Here is a 14016-nt window from a genome sequence, read left to right as displayed (position 1 = left end):
CAAGCTACCGGGGACCGGTTTCTGGCATTTCAGCCTCGTCGGCCCGGCTTGCTTGAATCCTGATGGTGCAATGAGCAAGGGACTCACATCTGAGTATACCCTTCCACGCTTATGGTGGACAAAATGATTCAGAAAAGGGGGTGGTGATGAACAGAGTGCCTGAATTAAGCAGACCACTCTTACCCAGTCCAAAGATCAGGGCTTGATCCATCACCGTTTTTTAGCTCACTGCACCATCCCAGCTCAGAACTTGGCTATATGCAAATTAGTCTGTTCCTGTCCCCGTGCATGATGGGAACAGGGCAAACCAAATTACCAAGCCAATTCTTATACTGGGAAGGAAACAAGCTACCGGGGACCGGTTTCTGGCATTTCAGCCTCGTCTGCCCGGCTTGCTTGAATCCTGATGGTGCAATGAGCAAGGGACTCACATCTGAGTATACCCTTCCACGCTTATGGTGGACAAAATGATTCAGAAAAGGGGGTGGTGATGAACAGAGTGCCTGAATTAAGCAGACCACTCTTACCCAGCCCAAAGATCAGGGCTTGATCCATCACCGTTTTTTAGCTCACTGCACCATCCCAGCTCAGAACTTGGCTATATGCAAATTAGTCTGTTCCTGTCCCCGTGCATGATGGGAACAGGGCAAACCAAACTACCAAGCCAATTCTTATACTGGGAAGGAAACAAGCTACCGGGGACCTCATCACCACCCCCTTTTCTGAATCATTTTGTCTCCACGGTGGCATTGTTGTACACTAATCCCACGGCCAGAATTTGATTAAATGGCACCATCACAGATGCGTTTTCCCTGTCCAGAGGCACAAGACAGGGGTGCCCATTGTCCCCACTATTATTTATTTTAGCTATGGACCCACTGGTCCGACACTTTCAGGAAAAGCACCTTTTTCGGGGCCTACAGTTTCGCACCGGTCCTCTGCTGGCATCGCTATACGCAGATGATTTAATACTCTATGTCCGGGCGCCTTCCCTCAACCTGGCACCGCTGCTGGCGGAAATCACATGGTTTGGCAAGTTCTCTGGGCTGCACATGAATTGGCACAAATCCCTCATTTTTCCGCTGACCCCCGCCACTACACGGTGGGACTGCGAGTACCCGTTGAAATGGTGTACGGAGTTGGTCAAATACTTGGGAATACACGTCCATATTGACACTGTAGACATTATTAGGCTCAATTATGGAAGAGCGCTGGATTTCCTGGAGGATAGCATAGACCGTTGGCTGCGCTTGCCACTGTCTATGGTAGGGCGCGTTGCTATAGTGAAGATGGTGGTTCTTCCCCGGTTTTTGTATTTATTTAACAATATTCCGATTCCCTTGACTAAGATATTTTTCACCCAGCTGAGATCACTGCTGCTACGGTTGATCTGGGGAAACAAAAACCATTGGGTCACGTGGCAGACGCTGACCCTGCCTTACGAACGCGGCGGCCTGGGTGTACCTGATTTTTATCTATATTTTTTAGCAGCACAGTGTTCCTTTGCTTATGCCTGGTTTCACCCGGATGCCCGCATACTGTACCTGAAACCGGAGGCAGACTTGGCGCTACCGCACTCGCTGGCTACGCTTCTCCCTAAAGGGTTTCCTAGAGACCCCCGAGATATTCAGACCGTATCTTCCACATGCTGGGCGTGGGAAAAGCTCCGGAGGCTATTGAAGTTAGATATTCTTTATTCACCGCTCCTTCCACTCCCTAATGCGCATTGGCTCCCTATCACTGGTGAAGTGGTGGTTCGTACCACGCTCTCCAAATTCGGCTTAAATACATTGGGCGACCTCTTCCCAGACGGGCATGCCTTTAGTCTGACGGAGGACCCCCGTTTTCTGGATCGCAACTTTATGGACTCCTTTGTCCTGTCCAGAATCCGATCCATGATGCGGGCCACGTTTCCTACCTTCCCACTGGCCCCAGAAGAAGCACTACCTTTGACAACTGTCATTCAACATCCCTCAGGGGCGCATATGGTTACCAAAATTTACTTTTACTTTCCAATCTTTATTTCGACCATTTGGTCATAAAAGATGTACTATACATAAAAGAAAACACATATAACTTCATCAAAACAGAATAAAATATTTGATACATATGTAAAAAGGCTCCTGTACAGGGTTAAACGTCTTTGGCAAGGATAACATTTCTAAACACTACCCAACATTTTTAAAATGCGATTGCGCGTGTACCAGACATTAATAAAAAACTTTGAGAGTGCAAAAACAGTTGGGCCAGTGACATCTGATTTTAAAATCCTGTACATTGGTGCATATTCCCTGCCACCCATATTCCTTATCAACGGAAGGAGCCAATACTTTCTTGCTGCCTTATAGGCTGGGCAGAAAAAGACCACATGCAGATCATTTTCTTCTTTGTCCGCACATACAGGACAGTACTTTGTGGAGGACGCCGATGACCACAAGCTTGTAAAGGACCTAAAGGGCAATGTGCCGTACCTCCACTGGAGGAATAGCTTTCTGGCAAGTATGGGATAGATAGGATCCAGTGCCCTCTCAAACCTATAGAGATCCTTGCTTTGCAAGAACACGGATGATAGAGACCCGTCTGGCTGGGTGACTTTGGCCAATGCCAATTTGCGTTCGTGGTACAAATTCGACAAGGACCTCTTAGAGATAGTAGGTGCTGCCGTCGCCGGCTCAGTCCATAGCTCAGGGAGGCCCAATTCCATACAAATAGTTTGGATATTTTTGACCCAGGGAATACTAAGCGCCTTGGGGTGGTTCAGTAGTTCGGCCAGTTCCGCCCTATAGTCTGCGAGATCATCACTACTCCATAGCCTGCGCCAAAAGGCTATGGGTCTCAGGCTTATCTCGTCAGCTAATGGCCGTAACCCTAAGTCAAGCCTCAAGGGAAGAAGCGGGGTACTCGGGGGGAGTGCGGTTACCTGCCTTATGAACTTATTTTCTGTTACAGACAGGCTGCGGCAAGGCCTATGGCCCCACAGTTCAGCCCCGTACATAATCGCTCCTCTAGCCTGGGCCTTGTAAATCTGGATTAGAGCCCCCAATGGGCGGTACGTCGAGCCAGTCATTATCCGGGCAATGCCCCCAGTGGTTTGTATAAGTTTGAGGTTTGCCCTACTCTGATGGGATCCCCAGGTCATAGTTTCATTAAGGGTCACACCTAAGTATTCGAAGGTGGCTACTCGCTCAAGCCGCACGGCCCCCAGTAATGGATTCGGTCGCAGTTTCGCGCTCGGGTTCAAAACCATGAATTTGGTTTTTGCGGCATTTATTTCTAGCCCTCTATCATGGCAGAAAGCCATGAAGGAGTCGAGTATCCTTTGTATGCCCATAGGGGTTTTCGATAGCAACAGGGTATCGTCCGCAAACATAATTGCGGGCACCCTGCTGCCATTTAGTTTTGGGGCGTCCGTGTAATCGGTGGCATTGAGATGGGCGACTACCCCGTTGACAAAAAGGCAAAACAGGGTCGGCGCCAGCACACAGCCCTGTCTTACCCCTCGGCCAACGGGGAATCTATCGGTCAGTTCCCCCGACCTCCCACACCTCACACGCGCATAGTTGCTGTAGTGCAGCCTCTGTAAGATTGACAGGATGTCTGCGGGGACGTCCATCTCTGCCAAGACACTCCAGAGTTTCCCCCTGGGGACCAGGTCGAAGGCGGCTCGTAAGTCCACAAAAATTGTGAACAAACTGCCGCCGTCGAACTTTGCTGTCTTCCAATAGATTAGATTTAATCTAAAAACCTGGTCCACTGTGGATACCCCCTTTCTAAACCCCGCCTGATACGGACTGAGAGCTCCCACCTCCTCCATCCAATCCTGAAGCCTGTTCAGCAAAACCCTTCCGAACAGCTTCTGTGGAACGTCTATTAGGCTAATCGGTCTGTAGTTGGCTGGGAGGAGAGGGGAGCCCTTTTTGAAAATGGGGACCACCTCTGCCCCCAGCCAAGTACTAGGGATTTCCATCCCACCAAGAACACTGTTAAAAAGAGCGGCGAGGTAGGGCGCCCAGACAGTGGGCTCCTGTTTAAACAGGTCCCTCGGTAGGCAGTCCAGTCCCGGCGCCTTCCCGAAAGCCAGGCCAGAGATAGCAGCAGTGACCTCACCCAGCGTTATCAGCTCCCCTTGGTAGCCCTGCGTGTCCACCTCAGTAGCAGCAGGAAGTTCTCCCTTCTCAGAGCTATATAGAGATTGAAAATGAGCCTGCCAGACCCCAGGTGCTATATTAGGCTCTAGTGCCGAATGTAGATTCCCTGACCCCCCATTCACTATCCTCCAAAACAAACGTTGATTCTGGAGGGCTAAGGCCTTTGTAAGTTCCTCCCACTGGTTTTCCTCCCATTCTACTTTGGCCTGGGCAAGAAGTTTTTTATAGGCTCGCCTACTTTGTTTGAGACGTTCCCCACCTGTCCCCTCCTTAATTACACCAAGAAGTTCTGATTTAGCCCGTCTACATGCTCGATTATACCACAATACTTTGCCTTGGGGCATCTCCCTTCGCTTCCGTGAGCTGCTGGAAAAATGAAGTGCCGCGATTTTTATAAGGTCCTCATGTGCTTTATACAGTTTAGTCTGGGAGCCTATGTTGTTTACCTCAATGTCAAAGCTCCCCATGGTTTCTAAAATAGGGATAATCTCAGCATAGAGCAAGGGGAGTTTGTCCTTAGATGTGACCAGGTGCTCCCACCTGATTCTTCTCCTGCTGTTATCCAGGAGAAGCGCGGGTTTGTTCCCTCCCACTATAGGCACTAGAGCTTGGGGGCCTGGATGAACCAGGTCAAGCTCAAGGGCGTTGTGATCGCTCTCGATTCTTTCCATCACCCTAAAATCCCGAATTGTAGTCCACCTCACCATATGGGCCAAAACATAGTCCAAACGAGACTCTCTCCCCCTTCTATTGTAAGTGGTTTTGCTCGGTATATCGGATTTCATCCGCCCATTACAGGCTCTGATTCCGAACCTTAGGGTAAGAGCCATAATTTGTAATGCTAGTGGGGTCCAAGCTTTCGCGGGCGGTGCTTCCACCGCGGGAACTGCCCACCTAGCATCTTCTTCCAATGAGAACCCTTCCAAAAGGCCGGGTAATGGCTCAAAGTGAGAATTAAAGTCCCCACCCACCACATAGTATGAATCATTCGGTAGTTCAGATAAAAAGTTCGAAAGTTCATCAATGGTTGGTGATTCCTTTGCCATTCCCATCGGCCTGGAGTAAATGTTGACCAGCACAAGTTTAGCTTTATTTGGCCAAAGTAATGAGACCACAAGGATGTCTTCGGAATTAAACGGCCACCTTGTGGCCACACAGCCCAAATGGGAAGCGACCCACGTCGTGAGCCCCCCTGACGGACGACCTTTACCTTCCCACCTTGCTGGTATGGAGAAGGATATATAACCTTGATGCCCGGAGTCCTCTCTGGCCCAGGTTTCCTGGAACATGCAAACGTCACCTGTCTCAATATAGTTTACCCAATCTGGCTCGCCCAGTTTGTTGGCCAGACCCGCAATGTTCCAGCATATCAGCTTCAGATGTTCAGGGGCTTCATTTGCCAAACCAACCACTTCCATCGGGAGGCCTGGGACAGGGGCAGCAATAGGGGCAAATGGCTCAGAGAGACTAGACAAGCCATTATCCACAGGCAAAAGGTCCCGGTCACTTCCCTCGGCTGTGTCTGCATTGACACCATGTAGATAGAAAGGTCCGCAGATGCCTTTATCAGGAGCCACTAGATCATCCGATAAGCCAGAGATTAAACCAGTAACCACGCTAGAAGATTCAGAAAGTCCGCAGGAGCCATTATCCCGGGGTGCTGGCCTATGTACAGCAAGTCAATCGACCCCTTCCAGACCACTCAAGCAATTAAAGCGATTAAAATGGAAATAAGGTGTGTCCGGCGGTTGGAAATGCGGGCGTTGTATACGGTCCTTATGCCTGTGTCTGCGATCCACCCTTGTCCAATCCTCATGCAATGGGGCCTTGTGCATGCGCATGGGGGGGAAAAAGAAGGATACTGGAAGGGTCTGGATGGTGGAGTCCAGTGATCTATTTACTCCTTCACAGATATGCAGCACAGTGCCCGGATCTTTAAAAGTTACCAGAATACAGTCCCCTATTATGGTTTTTCTGGTCTTCCCTAGCCACGGGACCCTTCTGATCATAATAATCTCATTGTTAAAATGAGATGGTAAGGGTCGGTTCCAATTGAGCCATTTAATCACCTTTTTCTTGAGGGATGGATAATCTTCATTTTCCCCTGATCTTAAATGGGGGGCACCAGCTAGGACTACTGTTAGGCTATTGGCTTCTGGGGGAAGGTCTGGCCTCCGTACTCTTGGGGCTGGCCAGACCGGAGAATGTGGAGTGGCTTTGTCGTTATCCTGGCAACTTTCCTTAGACTCTACCTGAGGTCTTTGAGGGGGGTAGTCTACTGATTGTGGTAGACCATTAGTTTGGCTATTGTACTGTGCCTGGGATGGAATAGCCATAAGTGGCTGAGGGGGAGCAGCAGATGGCACACTCTGGGCAGGAGCTTTGTTGGCAATTGTTGAAACTCCTGCTTCCAAAGGGACCCCTGCAAAAGGATGGATTCCCACTAGCTTAGTTTGCTTACTAACTATGGTATTCAGGGTAGTAAGAGATGTTTCTAATAAGGTGAGCCTAATCTCCACCTTTTTCAAACTATCGCTAATGGGCTGCAAGAGGGAGCGGAATAAAATTTCGATGCTCCCTATAGATGTAGGTGGAGGGATTTTAGTCGATGTGTTAGCCTCTAGATCCTTATTGGTAGCAGCTATAATGGGACTTTGGTCCTTTGGAGGAGGAATAGTGGGGGCGATCTCAACCGCCTTCCCCGGTAGGAGTGGATTTGTATGTTTTTTGCCAAAATCAAGATGAGATAGTTTAGGTTTCCCCCATCCCCCTGTTGATTTCCTACTACGTTTGCTAGGCGGAGGCCTATGTACCTCAACCACGACATTAGATTTTGACTTACTCTTTTTAGCCGTTTGCATAGGGGGGGTTTGGGTTACCAGGTTAACAGATTGTATTGGAGGCGCTGGGTCTGGATGCTTTCCTGGCTCTGTCCCTGAGGTACAGGGGTTTTCCCTAAGTAAGAGGGGAAAATCCTCAAGGGTCGGGGGGTTTGGGCTGATAAAAAGCATACCTTCCTCTTGAGAGATAGGGTAGGGGTTGATCTCAGTCAGAGATCTGTTTTTCATAGATTCTATGGAGCGTCTACGCTCCGCCCTACGTTTTTCTAGTGAGGTTTCTTTACCCCCCTCTCCCTTAGCAGATTTGAAATAGTTATCCAAAGTCCCTGTACCAAGAGCTCCCTCCCTTAATGGGGTTTCGCATGGTGATGGTGAGGGCATTACTATGTCTGTGTTAGAAACAGGGATTAAGGGAATGGGCCCGGCCCGGCCTCCTTCGGCCCCGGACGGCCACAGACGGTCCCGCCCTTGTCCCGGGCTTCTCCCGGCGCCCTCCCGCGCGCTCCCGCGCTACTCAATACCCAACTGCAAATATACTAGTGGAGATGGGCGGGGTGGGGCTGGGCGGGGCGGTCAGGGAGAGCGGGCCAGCTGGAATCGGCCTATGCAACCCGGGACTCCTGGGAAACCGAGTCCGGGTTGCTGCTCGCAGCCCTGTCACACACTCACCGCCCAGAACAGTATCAGCCTCTGGGAGCCCCCTCCTGCGACGCGGGACCCGCGGAGCGGGTTCCGCTAGCTGTGGTGCAAAGGTCCGTTATCGAGGTCCGTGGGCAACAGCAAAGTTCCTGGCGTCCTGAAAATTTACAGTCTTAGCATCGCGGCCACCCCCGCTTCTGATGTAAAGGTCCGACTGGCGTGGGAAAGAGATCTCGGGAAACCCATAACGGACGAAGAATGGGCACAGTGCTGCACAGTAACCAAACGGGTGTCGCTCAACAGTAGGCACAAACTCATTCACTTTAAATTCTTGAGGCGCTTGTATCACACCCCTGCCTTGGCCCATAGAATAGACCCCTCCCGCTCTACTAACTGCCCGAAATGTAAGGCTGTGGACGCTAATTTTGCGCATTTATCGTGGACATGCCCTCGACTGAGTGATTACTGGTTACAGGTACACACTACATTTGGTGAGATACTGGGTGTCCCCCTGATCCCCACCCCTGAAATTGCCTTGCTGGGCTATGTGTCAAAATTTCCACAAGCTGTCGGCAGACTGGCAACGCTGGGGTTTTTGTTGGCCAAGAGGGAGGTGGCCCTGCTGTGGTGCTCCAAGAGAAGTCCAAGTGTGAAATCCTGGCTAAAAAGCTTGGCCTCCTGCAATGTTAACTGTGTCGAATATTCTTCCACTATTCCCACTCCATCTAGACCCTTGGACATATGGGGACCTTACCGTACTTATATTGCCAAACTTACGGCGGAACGTCAAGCACAATTGGACAATCAAATGTACCCAGAAGGGGTGGGTTAACCCACTGTATTATTGAACTCTTAACAATGTTAATAATGTACCAAATGCATGAGACGTATGGGGATGTTATTGAACTCATGGCTATTATGTGTCTGTGGACCACTGCGATGGCTATCCCCTTCCCTCTTTATTTTTATTGCTGTGCTATGGAGTGACGGACTTGGTATATTTCAGTACACAGTGGTTATGTGCTATTTACACTGATGATTATTTTTGTACAATGCTTGTGAAAATGACAAATAAAGTAAAAAAAAAGAAAGCGTGCAGCAGGTGCAGTGGCACTGGGCCAAGGGCTGTGAGTGTCAGGGTTCATGCCGGATTGCGCCTACCTAGCAATTCTAAACGACCTCTCCCAGAATGCTTGCCGGTGAGGGGAAGATTTAGGTGCTGAACGCGCACAGGAAGTTGCGCGTAATCTGTTCCGTTCTGTCTTGCTCTCTCAGGCGAGAGAGAGGAAGGATCAGGGAGGCGTCGCTGGAGGGTCTCGTCGGATGAGAGATCCATCTTCTATCCTGTTCATAGTCACCGAAGACCGTGAGTACTCTGGGGCCTTAGGAGCGGAATACAGCGGTAGGCTACTGCGTATTGCCATTTCCTTACGGTGAAGACTTCGAGCCGGTACGGCTTGCAGCGGGATAAGGCGGTGTTTGATTAACCGCGTATCACCGTTGCGGGTTATTTTACACGTTGTCTTTTTCCTTATTCTCGGCGAAATACTGCGGTGGTCGCAACCGCGTATTACCGTACGTGGGCTGTACCTTTTCATTACATTTATAAACGGAATACTGCGGTGGTCACAATCGCGTATTTCCGTTTCAAGCAGGAGGCTTGTTCCTTCTTTTTTATTTTGTTTTGTTCTCGAACTTTGGATACATTACTTCATAACTTTATTGGGGAATACAGTGGAGACAATCCTTTTTAAACATTGTGTATTTATTTGAAAATACTTTGCCTCTGCAGATTCCTTTTTGGACATAGCGGGTAGATACAGAGGTGATGTCAACCCTGTATTTCTACCTTCCCATTGGTGATTCAAATCCTCTTAGAGGAGAGTAGAGTTATCCTTGGATACATCTTTCTTTGTGGAAATAACTGCTGATGTGCTCTATCAGAAGTTATATATTCTACGGGAATTATATATGCCTATTCTTGCACGGTATTGGGTAGGTAATATTAATGTGTTGTCACCTATAATCCGAGTAAAGGGAGTGAATGTGTGGAAGTTAATGCTTTTGATACTCTTCTTTCAGGAATGTTTACCAGGCGTAGCGAGGCCCACTTACAGAATCATCAGTTGTAGTTCTGTCCTGGTATATGACTGCGGTGTTTCTAGTGAGAATCATATTAGAGTAGACTATATTCTTGTGTTAACCCCGTGTCTTTGTTGTTTCAGGTTCTGTTCCCACGCTGTCCCTTCCCTTTCCTTTCCCTCACCTGATAATTCGAAAGCCCTGCGGATATATCCATTTCAGGGACTTGGTAATATCAGGAGGTGGACCATTTATTCTGCTGCGACTGAATCCTGCGGAGCTGGGCCTGACAGTGAGCTTGAGCAGTCCAGTACAATACAAACGGACTTGCTAGGACATATTTAAATTTGAGGCGGGAGGGGTGTGAGACGGGCATGCCTACAAGGCGTGCAGCAGGTGCAGTCGTGCTGGGCCCAGGGCTGTGAGTGGTGTGAGCTGACACAGTCCAGTACAATACAAACTGACTTGTTAGGACATATTTACATGTCAGAGTGTGAGGTAGGAGGGGTGTGAGGCAGGGACGTTCCTACCAAGCGTGCAGCAGGTGCAGTGGCGCTGGGGTCAAAGGCTGTCAGGGGCCCCCTTCATTCCAAGTGTAACTGCTTCAGAGCTCTTGCATCCTTGCTGCACCAGTAGTACAAGGCAGACATGTTCAAAAACCACTGTGGGTCGGAGTAAGAAGCCTGAATTTACCACTACTATCCAAGACTCATCCATCTGTGTGCCTTCAACCACAGCCCTCCCTTTCAGCATCTCCCCTCCCACAGTGACACTCACTAACATGGCTGAACACAAACACATATGAAGGCCAGTCCAGGCCACCCTGGCAGCATGTGTGTCTGACATGATGCCATGTACCTCAACATGTTGAAACAAGGGAGGAAAAGCTGTTTACCTGGAGGGAGGCACAGAGAGGTTTTCAGAAGAGAGCCCGGAGCATTCTGGGAAGATTCTCCACCATCTCCAGCCTCGTCTCGGAGACCAGCACAGCTCTGCACCCGGGGGCTGTAGAATACTGCTCGCTCCACTGCAGGGGGGAGAACCAGAGCAAGGGGAGGTGGAAAGGAGGGAGAGGGGGAGGGAGAGGGAGGGAGATGGGGAGAGAGGGAGAGGGTAAAATCACATTAATGATCCTCACAACCTAGGTGAAAACATCCAAGCGGTGGGGGTCATTAGTTTATTGTTTCTGAAAACCAAACTCCCACTTCAGGAGCTGGGGGTCTGTCGCAGGGCACTGAGGTTCAGTCAAAGAGCCAGGTCTTGAGGTCCTTCCTGAATTGGGGCAGTGACGGTGATTGCCTTTGGGTGAGAGGCAGGGTGTTCCAGGTCATGAGGTCCTTCCTGAATTGGGGCAGTGACGGTGATTGCCTTTGGGTGAGAGGCAGGGTGTTCTAGGTCATGAGGTCCTTCCTGAATAGGGGCAGTGGCGGTGATTGCCTTTGGGTGAGAGGCAGGGTGTTCCAGGCCATGAGGTCCTTCCTGAATTGGGGCAGTGACGGTGATTGCCTTTGGGTGAGAGACAGGGTGTTCCAGGTCATGAGGTCCTTCCTGAATTGGGGCAGTGACGGTGATTGCCTTTGGGTGAGAGGCAGGGTGTTCCAGGCCATGAGGTCCTTCCTGAATTGGGGCAGTGACGGTGATTGCCTTTGGGTGAGAGGCAGGGTGTTCCAGGTCATGAGGTCCTTCCTGAATTGGGGCAGTGATGGTGATTGCCTTTGGGTGAGAGACAGGGTGTTTCAGGTCATGAGGACCTTCCTGAATTGGGGCAGTGGCGGTGATTGCCTTTGGGTGAGAGGCAGGGTGTTCCAGGTCATGAGGTCCTTCCTGAATTGGGGCAGTGATGGGGATTGCCTTTGGGTGAGAGGCAGGGTGTTCCAGGTCTTTTAATGCGAGCTACTACTTTCCAGCAGCATTATTTTCCGGTGCACAGCCCCGTTTACTAATGTTAGTCGGTAGCGTTTTGCATCCAAAAGCACGGGTGGTTGCATGGGAACGCCCATGTTCCACCCATGTGATGCCCCCTTGACGCTGAGTAATGCAAAGCAGTTCTCTGTGCTGGTCCGTGTTACTTTTCCTGACAAACAAATGCCAATACTGATGTGTGTTGGTTTGTAAACCCCCACAAGGTTTTACGTCAGGTTTGCGTTAAGAAAGTAATGCAAACCTGACGCAAAACCTTTGGAAATCTTGCCAATAGTGTTTACTCCCTTGCATTGGGTCATGCCTACATACAAATTGATGCCACCTTTTGCTCATACGGTGCAAAATGTGCACTAACGCGTTGGGTACTATTTAAATTGCCACACAAGCATCATTGTTCCCTTCTATAATACCAAAGTACCCCACATATGCAATAAGTGAGTACAAACACCCACTGTGCCCCTGCGGCGCTAACTTTAATACGGCTCCTGTCGTGATGAACATCTAAGCGGTGGAACAGGGCTCTCGTAGCGGCAGTGAAGAACAACTACTCCCCGGCAGGACAGGGTCAGGCTACCAAGGTTTGAATCAACCACAATCTTCTGATGCCCTGCACACTGAGGTGCCACATGTGGGTGTTTGTGAAAATCTCATCTTAAAACATCACTCTACAGAACAGGAATGATTGTCCCATTGTAGGTTATTGCTATTCAACTGTGTTTGCCCCTCAGTAAGACACTGAAATAATCGCCCTTCAGCGTTGATTAGTTTTATTTTGCTGTTGTTGGATTTATGGCTTTTTTTTTACAAGGTAAAGACGCTTTGCAACGAAGCTTGCTTAAAGGTTCAATGAATATGAATCAATGAAAACTCTCATCCTACCTCAAAGGTCTTGATTATACAACATGTTGCCGGGTGTACCTTTCCACTACTTTCAAGGCAAAGTGGCACAGGGAAGAGACGAAACAGGATTTGGGTGGAGAGGACAAAGTAAATAAGACAAAGGCATGCAGGGAGCCACTCAAAACGAATATATGACGTTACAACGCAAACAATTACAACGCATGCTTTTAAAACACAGTTTTTACATCGCAACTACCATTACATCGCATGATTTTACAACGCATGCCATTACAACACATTTTTCAAAACTACCATTACAACACATACCATTACAATGCATACCATTACAACGCATAATAATTTTAGGGCAACAGTAGGGTAAGTGTTGGATAGTGTAGGGGTAAAAATTACTATTCCCATGTACCCCAGAACCCATACCCACCCTAAAAATAAAAAATCTCTATTACTTACTTTATAATGCATTGTAATGGCATGTATTGTAGTGACATTCGTTGTAATGGCATGCCTGTAATGGCATGCAATGTAAAGGCAGTTGTGTTGTAACAGTTGCGTTGTAAAGGTAGTGCGTTGTAATGACTGCGTTTCCCACTCAAAACACAGACACATGTGTGAAGAACTGTTTAGAATTTACAAAAAAGGTCCTGAACAGATGGTAAAATAGAAAGAAGTGGTTGCAGGAGAGTGTCCTGCCTGCAACAGCTGGTAGGAGAAAGGCCTTTAAGAATATAGTGCCCTCAGACTGCGGTGTAACAAAACTAGTAAAAGGGCCAGTCCTCATGGGTGGTTACAAAAGTGGAAAAGGCAGTACTAAGGAGGGACTACTAAGCCTACTCACGAATCAAAAGCAACCATTTAGAAAGGACAGTAACAGGAGCCAATCGAAAATATGGGCGGAGGAGGAGCTACGTCAGCAAACAAGATGGCTGCTTAGGCTCCCGGCTCCGCCGACCTCCGTATCCCGCCGCAATATCCTGTACATTATCCTGATTTTACGCCTAGCCTCTGTGTACATGAACTGTTCCGCACTCCGATGGTGAAATCCGGTAACTTTTATCGGCTGTTTTGACGAAGTTACATCGAGTTGAAGATTGTGGCCTACTCCAGCGGTGAAGCCGGGGCCTCAAGTACTTTCACAGCCGGGCTGCAGTGCAACAACATCGGCCGGGAGACCCAGGCTGGGTCCGGTAAATCGGAGTGGAGGCTTTGTTTAAGCCCGAATTTGGCGACGATCGTTTCTATTGCTCAGCATCGATGGAGGGGTGACTCTGCTTGCTGTTGGCTGTGGGTGGAGGTCCCCGTCCCGCGGACCCGGTATTGGGCCCGCCGGGGTTCGGTGGGTCGGGGTCTCTGGCCTACGGCCTTAACCGGGTTGACCGTGGCTGCGAATAAAGACTGGTCACCCTCCGCATCTGCACGTTCGTGATCCTGTTTGTCCCCCCTGAGGATGCCAGATTCACCCGGGGAGGTGATTGTGATTGGTGTCGGGTGTGAGATTATGGATCGAACGGTGCGTGAGCCATCGC

The 14016-nt window shown here is 49.4% G+C and overlaps 1 protein-coding gene across 1 annotated transcript in view; it reads right to left on the bottom strand.

Moving 5' to 3' along the window:
* Nucleotides 1-14016, bottom strand: part of LOC144828133 (erythroid membrane-associated protein-like) — a 193256-nt gene that overhangs the window by 152597 nt on the left and 26643 nt on the right. The window contains exon 3 of the mRNA XM_078686249.1: nucleotides 10584-10736. Within this exon, the coding sequence (XP_078542375.1) occupies nucleotides 10584-10736 (153 nt within the window). The remainder of the gene's footprint in view (nucleotides 1-10583; nucleotides 10737-14016) is intronic.

This window comes from Lissotriton helveticus, chromosome 4_1 (assembly GCF_964261635.1).
Source record: "Lissotriton helveticus chromosome 4_1, aLisHel1.1, whole genome shotgun sequence".
Lineage (NCBI taxonomy): Eukaryota > Metazoa > Chordata > Amphibia > Caudata > Salamandridae > Lissotriton > Lissotriton helveticus.
This window is presented reverse-complemented; position numbering and strand designations above follow the sequence as displayed.